The sequence below is a fragment of the Puntigrus tetrazona genome, chromosome 5 (genome assembly GCF_018831695.1).
Source record: "Puntigrus tetrazona isolate hp1 chromosome 5, ASM1883169v1, whole genome shotgun sequence".
In the NCBI taxonomy this organism is placed as follows: Eukaryota; Metazoa; Chordata; class Actinopteri; order Cypriniformes; family Cyprinidae; genus Puntigrus; species Puntigrus tetrazona.
In genome coordinates this window covers 25,313,225-25,326,506 of record NC_056703.1, presented here as the reverse complement: position 1 = coordinate 25,326,506, position 13,282 = coordinate 25,313,225, and the positions used below count along the sequence as shown (strand labels likewise).

The 13,282-nt window shown below is 38.6% G+C and overlaps 1 protein-coding gene across 4 annotated transcripts in view; it reads left to right on the top strand.

Moving 5' to 3' along the window:
* The window catches only part of LOC122345796 (serine/threonine-protein kinase PAK 3), a 143,188-nt gene that overhangs the window by 120,156 nt on the left and 9,750 nt on the right, over positions 1 to 13,282 (top strand). For 2 of the 4 annotated variants that reach the window (XM_043240265.1, XM_043240264.1), the window contains 2 exons: positions 11,177 to 11,314; positions 12,025 to 12,200. In XM_043240265.1, coding sequence (XP_043096200.1) covers positions 11,177 to 11,314; positions 12,025 to 12,200 — 314 coding nt within the window. The remainder of the gene's footprint in view (positions 1 to 11,176; positions 11,315 to 12,024; positions 12,201 to 13,282) is intronic. The other 2 variants (XM_043240267.1, XM_043240266.1) reach the window with 1 other exon arrangement.

Below are 13,282 nucleotides of genomic sequence, written 5' to 3'. Positions count from 1 at the left end.
CTCCCTGTATAAGCGTATTCTTAAAGCATTGTAATAAATGCTTGATGCGCAGATGAACGTTTTACTTATTCAGACATGTTCTGAGGGCAGAAAAGAAAATGATTGGTTTACAGATTCAACAAATGAAATTAAAGCAGAGGCGGGGTCAGTAAATTCGAACCCATGGATGGAGTTCTTGACAGATATGTTTCATTGGCTTTGTGGGAGGCATTTATTGCAAGGTGAGTGTATTTACCATTTATTTTCATGAAAAAAATGAACATCTCTAATGTTTAATAAGATAAGTAGTTGACAAAGATACACATGACAAATAATCATGGACAAAATCTCATATAGAGTGCTTTTTTTTATTTCAGTGCTTCATCAGTCAATTGCACCAAAGTTGTTTATGAGATAACTGGAGTAAAGCATGCTTTTTTCATTGGGATTTTGCTGTCTGTGAAACCGATATGAGTTACAACAGAACTCATTCAAATCTCTGTGACATTTAATCAGTCGGTTAGCATTAGTATTAGCCTCTCAGGGCAGGAGTACTAAATATTTATATTACTGTAATTTTTACTTTGGTGCTGCTCACGGGACAGAAATACTCAATATAGGTGTACTCAATATTTATATTAATGTCAGTTTTAGTGTACAGTATAGTGTATGTACTGCTCTAAGGGAAGGATTACTCAATAGGTTCATACCACTTTTATTTTTACTGACCTATCCACTGCTCTCAAGTTATAAGTACTCAATATTCATGTTAATGAAGTTATAGTGTAATATGTGCTGCTCTAAGGACAGGATTACTCAATAGGTTCATATTTACCATGGTCTCACCCCAACTTGTCACATACAGGGTCCTACATTGCTTTAAATAAGAAACCTTGATGTCAATATGGTGTTTTTCTTCCATCATCCCCATAATCAATCAAACAATCAATCATTTTTATTTATATAGCGCTTTTAACAACACAGGTTGCATCAAAGCACTGAACAGTATAAAGCAGAAGAATACAATGACAGGGATGTATAATGACAAGAGTGAACAATTTGTTATTAAATGCAGAGACGTCTTTGTAATCAATTCTACGATAATCACTAGAAGTTAAGTGTCCCCAACAAAGCAAGCCAGTAAATGACTGTGTGTGTGCATCAGGATCTGGTGATCTGTCCACAGAGTGCATCCAGGTGTTCTGGTCTCTGATGAGACATAATCTCTGGGTGCTGATCCACCATCTAGTCTGGATACAAACTGTGAAACAGATTAAGAAAGACACAAGACTAATATTAGCGTAGATGCCATTCTTTTTACAATGTCCCAAGTACATAATGTTTTAGGAGTAGTGTTCCCGGTTCCAGCAGATCTAATTAATGCAGCCTAAAAATCCTTTAACGAATTTGAATAATAAAAGTGTGTTGGTGTGTTATGTGTAGGCTAGGTTAAAAAGATGTGTCTTTAATCTAGATTTAAACTGGCAGAGTGTGTCTGCTTCCCGAACAGAGTTAGGGAGAGGGTTCCAGAGTTTAGGTGCTAGATAGGAAAAGGATCTACCGCCTGCAGTCGATTTTATCAAATGGGTAGGTTTTGGGTTTTGAGAACGCAGCGGATGTGCAAGACTATAATGTGATAAGAGCTCACTCAAGTATTGAGGAGCTAAACCATTCAGGGCTTTATAGGTAATTAATAAAATTTTAAAGTCTATCCGATGTTTAACAGGGAGCCAGTGCAGTGTTCAATCAATCAATCAATCAATCAATCATTTTTATTTATATAGCGCTTTTAACAACACAGGTTGCATCAAAGCACACAGTGTTGACAGAACCGGGCTAATATGATCATACTTCCTAGTTCTAGTAAGGACGCTAGCTGCTGCGTTTTGGACTAGCTGAAGTTTGTTTATCAAGCGTGCAGAACAACCACCCAATAAAACATTACAATAATCTAACCTCGAGGTCATAAACGCATGAATTAATATTTCTGCATTAGAGGTTCAAAGCATAGGTCGTAATTTAGATATATTTTTAAGATGGAAAAACGCAGTTTTACAGATGCTGGAAACATGGTTGTCGAAGGAAAGATTGCTATCAAACAGCACACCTAGGTTCCTAACTGATGATGAATAATTAACAGAGCAGCCATCAAGTGTTAGACTGTGGTGTTCTAGATTATTATATGTGGGGTTTTTAGGTCCAATTATAAGCACCTCCGTTTTTTCAGAATTTAGCATTAATAAGTTACTCATCATCCAGTTTTTTATATCGACTATGCATTCTGTTAGATTCTCAATTTGTTGTGTATCACCAGGCTTCGCTGAATTATAGAGCTGAGTTTCATCAGCATAGCAGTGAAAGCTAACACCATGTCTTCTGATAATATCTTCCAGAGCCTCGAGGAACTCCATATTTCACTTATGAGCAGTGTGATACCTCCTCATTTACTGCTACAAACTGATAGCGGTCAGATAGATATGATTTGAACCATGCTAAGGCGCTTCCTCTAATGCCAATATAGTTTTCTAGTCTTTCCAAGAGAATGTTGTGATCGATAGCATCCAATGCTGCACTAACATCTAATAGCACTAATAACGAGATAAAACCACAATCTGACAATAGAAGCAGGTCATTAGTAACTCTAATGAGAGCAGTCTCAGTACTATGGTACGGTATAAATCCTGATTGGAAATCCTCGCAGATATCATTTTTTTCTAAAAATTAATATAGTTGTGAGGATAATACCTTTTCTAGTATCTTTGATGAAAAAGGCAGATTAGAGATGCTTTTCCTGTCTGACAGCTTAGTGGGAAAGGGAGAAGAATGAGTTTGGCAAAAAAAGGAGGGTACACTTTTTTAAGTCACATTCCCTACGGCTTATGATGTCTTTTGTTATCAGTCACAACCAGATTCTGTCTGTTATTGATTTCCCCTGCCCAGAGAGTAAAGCACAGTTCAGTAAATCTAAAAGTAATATGGACCTATTGATTGCTCCTGCCCTGAGAGCAGCACATAGTACACAAAAACATTAATATAAATATAGTGTGACTGCTGTCACACCCCGGGACTGTATTGTGTTTCTTTGCATTCCCCATGTGCTCTGTGTGACATGGTTTCCATTCTCTGTTAATCATGTCATAATGTTAAGTTGATGTTCATTCATTGTAAGTTGGTCCGGTCTCAATGATACGTGGTTCCTGTCTGCCTGAGTTTACCCTACTGTAGATTATTAAAGACTTATAATTGTAATCAATCCTTGTTGTGTGCTCCTTCCTCGACCACACTGTGGAACATTAACAAAAAGCGAACAGTAAGCTACTGTTCTTTTCAGGTTTTTACTTGGTTCAATCTCCTACGGTTCCCCTCTATGGCCAGAATATCTCTTTCTTCTGCTGGAGCAGGGGGAGACATAACTCAAGGACCATAAAAGACCCTTGCAAACAATACTAGCTATTCAGATGACGTGTGCAGAGGACTTCTCCCCTCTGTGCAGACCGCATGCCCAAACCCAATGAGTTCAGTTGTCACTCATATCTGTTTCACAGACAGTGTGTGAGCATAGAAAAAAACAATAAATGAAAAGAAAAAAGCATTAAATGAAAATGCATGCTATATCATATTTAGTCCATGACTTTTTGTTCTGTACATCTTTGTCCACTACTTATCTTATTAAATGTTAGAGATGTTAATTATTTTACAAAAATACATGGTAAATACACACACCTTGCAATAAATGCCGACCACGTATCTATCAAGTATTTCATTCCCTCGTTCAAATTTCCCGCCTCTGCTTCAGTTTCATTGGCTGAATCTGTAAACCAATAATTTTCCTTTCTGCCCTCAGAACATTTTTAATAAATAATAAACACCATATTACTGCATGAATTCCATAAAAGCTGGGACTTAAAAATAAAAGATTTTAAAAATAACATGAGCCAATATTTAACACAATAGAACACAGATAACATAAGGTGTGTATGTACATGTTATGCACAAAATGAGCTCATTTCAAATTTGATGCTTGCTACATTTCTCAATATATTTGGGACAGGGGCATGTTTACCATGGTGTAGCGTATACTCTTCTTTTCAAAACTGTATGAAGACATCTTGGCATCAAGGTTATGAGTTAGATTCTTGGAGGTCTTAGAGGTCTTGATTTTTGTTGTTAGAATATGGATCTTTTCTTGCCTGATATAGGTTTCTAGCTCGTGAAGAGTTTGTGGTTATCTTTGACATATTTTTGGTTTAATGATGCTCCAAATGTTCTCTATGAGTGAAAAATCTGCACTGCAGGGAAGTCAATTCAGCTCCAGAACACTCAAAATCATGCTGTTTTAATAGCTGCAGTATGTGGTTTTGCATCGTCCTACTGAAATAAATAAGGCCTTCCATAAAATAGATGTTGCCTGGAGGGGAGCATATAGCTGTACATACACATTTCCAGCCTTACGCACTTATGCACCCCCATACCATTAGAGATGGCATCCATGATTTCCAAAAGAATGTCAAATTTGAACTTGTTTGACCACAGAACACTTTTCCATTTTAAAGGATAGAGCTTTAGTTGGCATCTGCATTTGGTACTGTGGATTGTGTTTACCAACAGTGGTTTTTGGAAGTATTCCTGGGCCCATTTAGTAATTTCAGTGCAGATGAGTCATGCGGTGTCATCTGAGGAATCCCACTATAATCTTTGGCCTTGTCCCTTATGCACAGAGATTTCTCTGATGATAATGTTATTCACTGTAGATGGTGAGATTTGCAAAGCTTTTGCAATTTGATGTTATGGAACATTGTTTTTAAAATATTTTACAATCTTTTTTATGCACTGTCGTGGTCCGTTTATTTCTCCTGAAGAAGCAGACTTGCCAAAAGATAGACTTTATTATCACCGTTTACAGATAATTCCTTTCTAAGTGTCAGCACATTTCAGGCCTCCCCCCTGTGTAGACATGTGACACAGGCATGATTTTAATGGAAGAGTCACATGACATATACATGACTAGTTTCACATTGATTACACTTCATAAATCCTTATTTTGACTAAATAGAAATCTTCAACAGCACTCGTTCACAGATAGGAGAGTATCTGCCCATCTTTACTTCTGAGAGACAATTAGTTTCTAGATGTTCTCCCAGCTGAATATTTAAAAAAAATTCAGCCATCCGATACAATGTACAATTTAAACCATGCTAATACACTTCCACTAATGCCATCAGGTTTTCCAGTCTATTCAAAAGAATGTTGTGGTCGATAATATTGCATCAACACCCACTCCTGCTACATATACAAAATGCCATGCTCTAAGACAATGACAAAGTCACAATTGGCTCTTTGACCCTTTGAGATGTGTGAACTCAATAGAATTTAAGAGGCCTCATATCAATGATCTGCCCCAGTCTGCAGTTCTTTTAGATTCTAAGGAGATGAGGATTGTTATGATTTCAGTTTGTGTTCCCCCTGTCTAGGTGTGTGTGGACTAATTTGCTTTGAACTGTTGCTTTCCCATTGTTTCTGTGCTCCCCTTTGGGGTTCTTTGGGCCCTTGTTATTTACCATGGATATTCATTGGCTCCTCCCAAATTCAAATTCAAATTCAAATTTTATTTGTCACATACACATACATACATGGTACGACATGCAGTGAAATGTTCTTTACAACCGTCCAGCATCAAAATAGAAAACAAAATTTAAATATATATATATATATATATATATATATATATATATATATATATAAATATAAAAATATGTATAAAAAGAAGTGTGCAAAGTAAAGTATAAAAATAAAAAAGTAAAATAAGTTAGAATATAAAATATAAAGTATAGATATAAAGTGTAAAGTGGCTGTGCGAATGTCCAATGCAAAGTGACTAGTGCAATTGTCCAAATGTAAGTGGCGAGTATCTGGGGAAAGAGAGGTGGACATGGGAATCCCGGTGATTAGGTACTGGGTGTTCTCTGGTTCAGACTCCGAATGGCCTGCGGGAAGAAGCTCCTCCTCATTCTCTCTGTGTTTGCCTTCAGGGAACGAAAGCGCTTTCCTGAACGCAGCAGAGAAAAGAGTCCATTGTTGGGATGGCTGAGGTCTTCCACGATCTTCCTGGCCCTGGTACAGGTACCCTCTGAAGGGCTCGCCTGTCCTGCATGGTGCTGTTCCCGAACCAGGAGGTGATGTTTCCCGTCAGGACACTCTCGAAGGTGCAGGTGTAAAAGTTCCTGAGCACCTGAGATGGGAGTCTGAAGTCCCCCTTGCTAACTCGTTAGCTCATCGTCTTTTTAATCCCTGTGTGTTTGTAGCCAGTCACTGAGTATTGAGTTCCCTCTCTATAAAGCATTTCTCTTGTGTTTTTTGATACCAATCTCTGCCTGGTTTCTGGTTTTTGCTTTGTCTTGCCCCTTTGCCCTGTTTGCTTATCGAAAGACTCTGGCTACCCTCTGGATTATTACCTGTTTGCTGTTTCTCAACCCTGTCTGTACCTTTGACCATGATTATTAAAGCTTTGATGAGGTTAAACGGCTGATGGAACGAGCTATCTGCTTAGTCACACGGAGAGACCGATCTGTGGCCCAGCAAAGGGCCTCTTCATCGATGGACCCACCTGTGCACAAGACTTTGAGAAGGTTATATGGTTTGAGGAACTTGTATGCCTGCAAATCCTCCATGGTATACAGGGCAGAATTAGCTTGACCCACTGCTTGAAAAGCTTTCCCCACCAGCCAAGAGGTCATTCTGCATAGCTGGTGAGCATCTCTTCCACCTTGGGCATCATCATATAGCCCTGTGCTTTTGCATTAATGAAAGTTGAATAAATCCAACATCGATGGAACAAAGACATGGGACAAATGGAGCTTATATCTTGAACGTGTTACCCCGTCATGGAGATTGCTAACGATGAACAAGACTGGACTGTAGTTGAGGCCCTTCCCCCTAGCCCCCGACAGTAAACTGTTGTCTAACTTGGAGTGTTTGGGGTCTCTTGCTCCTGCAGTCAGTTTAGCTTTAACCATTTTACAGCACGAGTTACCATCTCCATTAGGGCTGCACAATTTGGAAAAATGTCTATTTGTCTAATTTTATTATATTATATTATATTGTTTTGTAAAAAAAAAAAAAAAAAGTAGTTTTTTCTCCTCAGTAAGGAAGATAATAAAGGCATAACTACAGAATTTACTTAACTATTGAATTTCACAGGAAATTTTTGGGGATTTTAAGAAGTGGAAAGTGTGCTGAATGTTTCATTTCATCCAAGTGAAATTATTAAGCATTTAGACTGAATTTATATTCCTTTTATTTAAGAGCCAGAAGCAGGCTGACACAGGTTACGCATGTGCATCAAGCCTCCATATTAAAAGACCTGCTCATAAAGATTGTGGTGCTAAGCCAAGAGCATGTATAAACAAGAAATCAGCGGCGTGAAGAACACATATAAAACTATAAAAGTCTAGCATATTATCTCATTAAGGAAAATGTATATAAATATGCTGTGAACTTTGCTTTTGCCGATCACATGTCACTTATGATGGGCTTATGAGTACATAGCATAAGAAAGGTTGGAAGGATCTCTAAATTGTACAACCTTGTATGGATCATCAACACAAGGAAAACACAAATGTAATAAAATAAATGTAATTAATAAAAGATAGATAAAAGCAATCAACAACTATTAAATGGATACATAAATAAAATAGGAATAAAGTGCATAAGATAAAATGCAAGTGATTATGTCAGAGCTTTGTTATTTTTGATAGATAAAGTTGGAAAGAGTACAAGATATTTGATGTTTGGTCGCACATCGCTGTGGATTTCGTTACGGATCTGCCATCTTCAAATAACTTCACAACCATCCTCACAGTTGTGGACAGATTTTCCAAAGCCTGCAGGCTCGCTACACAAACTACCCACTGCATGGGAGATGGCTGACGTTTTAATGAATCAAGTCATTTGTTTCTACAGATTACCCGAGGACATTGTGTCCGATCGAGGATCGCAATTCATGTCATGAGTATGGCATGCATTCTGCTCTCAACTTAACATCAATGTCAGTCTGACTTCAGGATATCATCCACAGTGCAATGGACAAGCTGAACTCAAGAACCGATCATACTGCCATTCTATTCAACAAGACTGGAGCTGTTATCTTCTTTGGGCTGAATACACTCTCCAGAAAGCATCTACTGGACTAACTCCATTTCAGTGTGTTCTGGGTTTTCATCCTTCATTGTTCTCCTGGTCAGGTGAACCTTCCAATCTTCCCGCTGTCAACACCTGGCTACAAAGGAGTGGAAGAGATCACTCCTCTCACGTCCATTTACAACGAGCAGTCAGAGCCATGAGAGAACAAGCCAATCTTTGTCGTAGAGAGTCTCCGGCCTATACACCTGGGCAATGGGTCTGGTTATCCTCCAGGGATTTTTGCCTCCACCTTCCATGCAAGAAACAAAACCCTAAGTATGTGAGTTCATTTAAAATCCTCAGACAAATCACCCCAGTTTCATACTGTCTAGCCTTGACTGCTAATTGCTGTATTTCTCCAACTTTCCATGTGTCGTTGCTGAAACCTGCCAGTGGCCTGACATCCCTGTTATTGTTGTCGATCTCCTGCCTGTTTGACTATCCTTATTCAAGAGCACGCAAATGGATCCAACCGTCTCTGACTCCTCATTACACCTACCCCTTACAAGAAACTTTATGCACTTTTAGATTTTCAAAAAAAAAACACCACTTGTTTTTCAAGCCTTTTTGAATTATTAACCACCTTCAAATTGTAATGCCTCATAAACCACAAAAAACAGCACATTCATACACACACACACGGTTTGGGTGAGAAATGCTAAGTTTAACTAAAAGTCCAAAGTCTAGTATTTGCTACTACTTCCTTAGATCACACCAATTGTGATGAAATGCTTCGAGAGGCTTGTCATGAGGCACATCAAGTCACAGCTACCACCTTCACTTGACCCACTACAGTTTGGGTATCGTCCAAACCGATCTACGGACGATGCTATCTCCACAACCCTCCATCTCCCCACCCGCCCTCTCACATCTAGACTCAAAAGGAAACTACATCCAAATGCTGTTCATTGACTTCAGTTCAGCATTCAACACCATCATCCCTCAGCAGCTTATAGAGAAGCTGAGCCTGCTGGGCCTGAACACCTCTCTCTGTAACTGGATCCTGGACTTTCTGACAGGCCGACCTCAGTCAGTCCGGATTGGGAACAGCATCTCCAGCACCACCACACTGAACACTGGAGTTCCTCAGGGCTGTGTGCTCAGTCCACTGCTGTTCACTTTGCTGACTCATGACTGTGCAGTGATGCACAGCTCCAATCACATAATCAAGTTCGCTGAAGACACGACCATGGTGGGTCTCATCAGCAAGAACGACCAGTCAGCATACAGAGATGAGGTGCAGCAGCTTACAACTTGGTGTAGAGCCAACAATCTATCTGTGAACATCGACAAGACAAAGAAGATGATGGTTGACTTCAAGCGAGCAAAAAGTGACCATTCTCCGCTGTCCATGAACGGATCCAGGGTGGAGACCGTCAAGAGCACCAAATTCCTTGGTGTTCATCTGGCGGACAACTTCACCTGGTCACTCAACACCAGCTCCATCACCAAGAAAGCCCAGCAGCGCCTGTTCTTCCTGAGGAGGCTGAGGAAAGCTCACCTCCCTCCACCCATCCTGACTATGTTTTATAGAGGGACCATTATGAGCGTCCTGTGCAGCTGCATCACTGCCGGGTTTGGGAATTGCACCGTAGATAATTGGCGTCTCTCTGCCCTCTTTAATGGACATTTACACTACACACTGCATCTGCAAAGCCCACAATATAGCACAGGACCCCACACACCCTTCACACACATTATTCACCCTCCTGCCATCTGGAAAGAGGTACTGTAGCATTAGGGCCCTCACAACCAGACAGAACAGTTTCTTCCCACTGGCCATCAGACTCCTCATTAATCAGACCTGAATGGTCTTCTTATTCCATAGGCATTCTTGCACTTCATATTTATTGATGTGCACTTCATATTTATTGTTGTTTGTATTTTGTGTTCTTGCACTGACTTTTGCTGTTTGCACTAGTTTGCACACTGGGTTTTGCACTCTACTTCCTTGCTGTTTGCACTAGTCTGCACACTTTGCACTTTATGTGGCTAAGACAGTGTCTTAGCTCAGTATGTGAGTTTTTTTGTATTGTGTGTGAATTTATGTAGCACCAGGTCCAGGAGAAACGTTGTCTCATTTCACTATGTACTGCACAGCTATATGTAGTTGAAATGACAATAAAAAGCCACTTGACTTGACTTGACTTGACTTGATCACAACCTAAGAGAATTAATCAAAGATTTAGCTTATTGTTAACGTCTTAGAATTTATACCATTCAGTAAGAGATTGAGGTTTGTTTGTATTACTGAGCCAAAGGCAGGGTACCGATGGGCTTGTTTAAGGAAATCTTCGCCCTTCTGATTGGTTGGCAATCCTCCTGGATGACATCTTTGGAATTCACTCACCGTGAATAGACGTTGCCTTGGCTTCGGGAGGTTTTGGAGCTAATTGCATGGTGATGGATACAGAGCTCTTGGAATCTAGAAGATCTTGTGAGTTGGTTGCACGGTGTACGATAAAGGTCATCTCTGAGAAACAGATTAATATGAGCAAAGATACCATTCTTTTTGCAATGTAAACTAGGTTAAAGAGATGGAAAAAAAACCTATAGGAATAATCAAACAGCCAGAGTTTTGAGAACACAGCAGATATGCAGACTAATGTGATATGACTATAACGTGATAAAACAGTGTACAACACAGAAAATAATATACACAATAACAACATACACAGTGACTTGGAGATATGCATTATAGGACATTTATGGACAAATTGTCTAGGACTTAATGAAAGGAGTAATTTCCTACTGCAATATGTGTCTGTTTTAGAGATAATTACACAGGAAGGGAGATTTTCTCTACATACTTTAGATCATAATGTTTATTTGATCTGGCAGAGGTACCCAGGTGCCTAATTTCATCCACTAACAGTTTGTGTATTGGGTGAGGTTGTCTGTGATTAATAAATTATTAAATTATTACCTACATTTTTTGTTTATTTTTTAAATTAGCCATTTACAGTGTAATAAATTATAATTATTGCTCTATTACATTAACTGTTTTCCCTTTTGATAGGCCCTATATTTAATTGCAACAAACGGAACTCCAGAACTACAAAATCCTGAGCGGCTATCCTCTGTGTTTCGAGACTTTCTGAACAGCTGTCTGGAGATGGATGTAGACCGGAGAGGGTCAGCTACAGAATTGTTGCAGGTAACAAACTAAGCTTCAGACATCTGTTTAACTGTAAATTCCAATAATTACAAATTGAACTGACATATGTGACCTGTGCTGGCAGAATTGGTCACAGTGAACAAATTTTCAATAATTTCAATAATAGTTATTTTAATTTTTTACTTTTCCATTAAAGGAACTTCAAAATGATGTATGATTATGCTAGAATCGGACGATTTAATCAGATTAAATCAAACTCAAGTTCATTTACCTCTTTGTTTCGGATCTTTTGGGCAGGTGTAAATACAACAATCAAACTCAGATATTTACAAAATAAACATACTAAGACCCAGCTGAAGTGTTCCCAAACATTGATGAACCATTGATGAACCAAAAATGTCCTTAGCACATGTGTTATGGAGTAAACAGAGGAAGCATGTATATCCATCTGCAGAGCTTTATTTATTAGCATGATCAAAAACAGGCATGGGTCTATAAAAAACAGGCATAGATGAGGCAAGACAAAGTATTCCTAGAGCAAGCATGGGTCTTCAATCAGCGAACAATATCCAGAGGGCTTGACAAGAGAGATAAGCAATAGTTTGCTTAATTGGTGGAATCATGGACAATTTAACACCCAAAAAAGTTAAAAGAGTCTTTTTAAGACAGTGTCCAAACGAACATCATTCCTTCGACCTGTCGGCTTCACCATGGTTCCTAATTCCCTCCTTTCCACCATGGCCTGTCAGTCCACCATCTCCGTGGGCTCCCTCGTCCCTTCGGCTCCGCATTGGTCTGTAGTCAACCATCCACTGCCTCAAGAATCCAATCCTTTGGCTATGCCTCATCCCTCCATCTCTCTGACTCTGTCAGGTTCCTCCTTCCCTCCAGCTCTACCTCAGTCCTCTGTCGCTCTGGCTCCACCGTATGTATCCTGCCTTTTTCTTCATCACCGTGGATTATCAAATGCTATATTTGCGGTTTCTGCTTTGTACCTTTAATTCACACCACAAATGTGACAGTAAGTCTCTATAATAAGAAACTGTAATATATATATAATATAATTCATATTCAAAATGAGACAATATGAACATTGAGGAGTGCTGAACATGTGCAGTAAGTCCAAAACAGAATAGTATAATAACTTATAACATGCAGAAAATCCTCAATATTGATCCAGCTAATAAATAAAGTACATGAATAACAAATTGATTATTTGAAACTATTTGTATTATGTCTTTCTATAAACCAATCATAAAAATGTCATTAGGCAGTCGTGTGAATCTCTATTTGCATGTTATTCTGCAGAAGTAATATCCAATGCATTTGTCCATGCAAGGGATTTCCTAGGTCTTACTTGAGTAACTTGAGTCGTTTTTAAGCAAATTACTTATTCTTACTTGAGTAATGTTATTTTTCAGTACTTTTACTTAAATTATTCATTAAGTAGCAATACTTTTACTTAAGTACAGTTTCTTAGTGAACTAGTAGACTTTCCTGGTGTGAATATACCTGTAGATTAACATTGATTTAAAAGTTTCCAAAGCAAAATCACATTACCCCACATCTTTTCTTAATAATCTTTGCTTGATTAATAGAATCAATGCAATAAATACATGCAAAAAATATATATTTTTAAATGTGTAATTACTATTCGGAGCATTGGGATTGCTAGATACGGACTTAATTAGCAATTTTTTGAGAAATCCTCAAATTTAACCAAAATTGACATTTTGACAAATTGAATTGTGCCTGACAGCACACATACATCTAAGAGACATTATTTGACATCTGCATTTACATCTGCAAGACGTATTATTTAGGTTGTTTGCTCATCTCCATTACGTCTGTTGGACGTCTCCTTTTAGATATCAAATAGACGTCTATTAGATGTTGTTAAGATGTTTATGAATTAGAATGCATGTAAAAGTGACATCTGTAAGACGTCTGCCAGACATTTGTAGACAACAGATGCTTTCTTTTTTAACTGCAGTTTAAAATTAACCT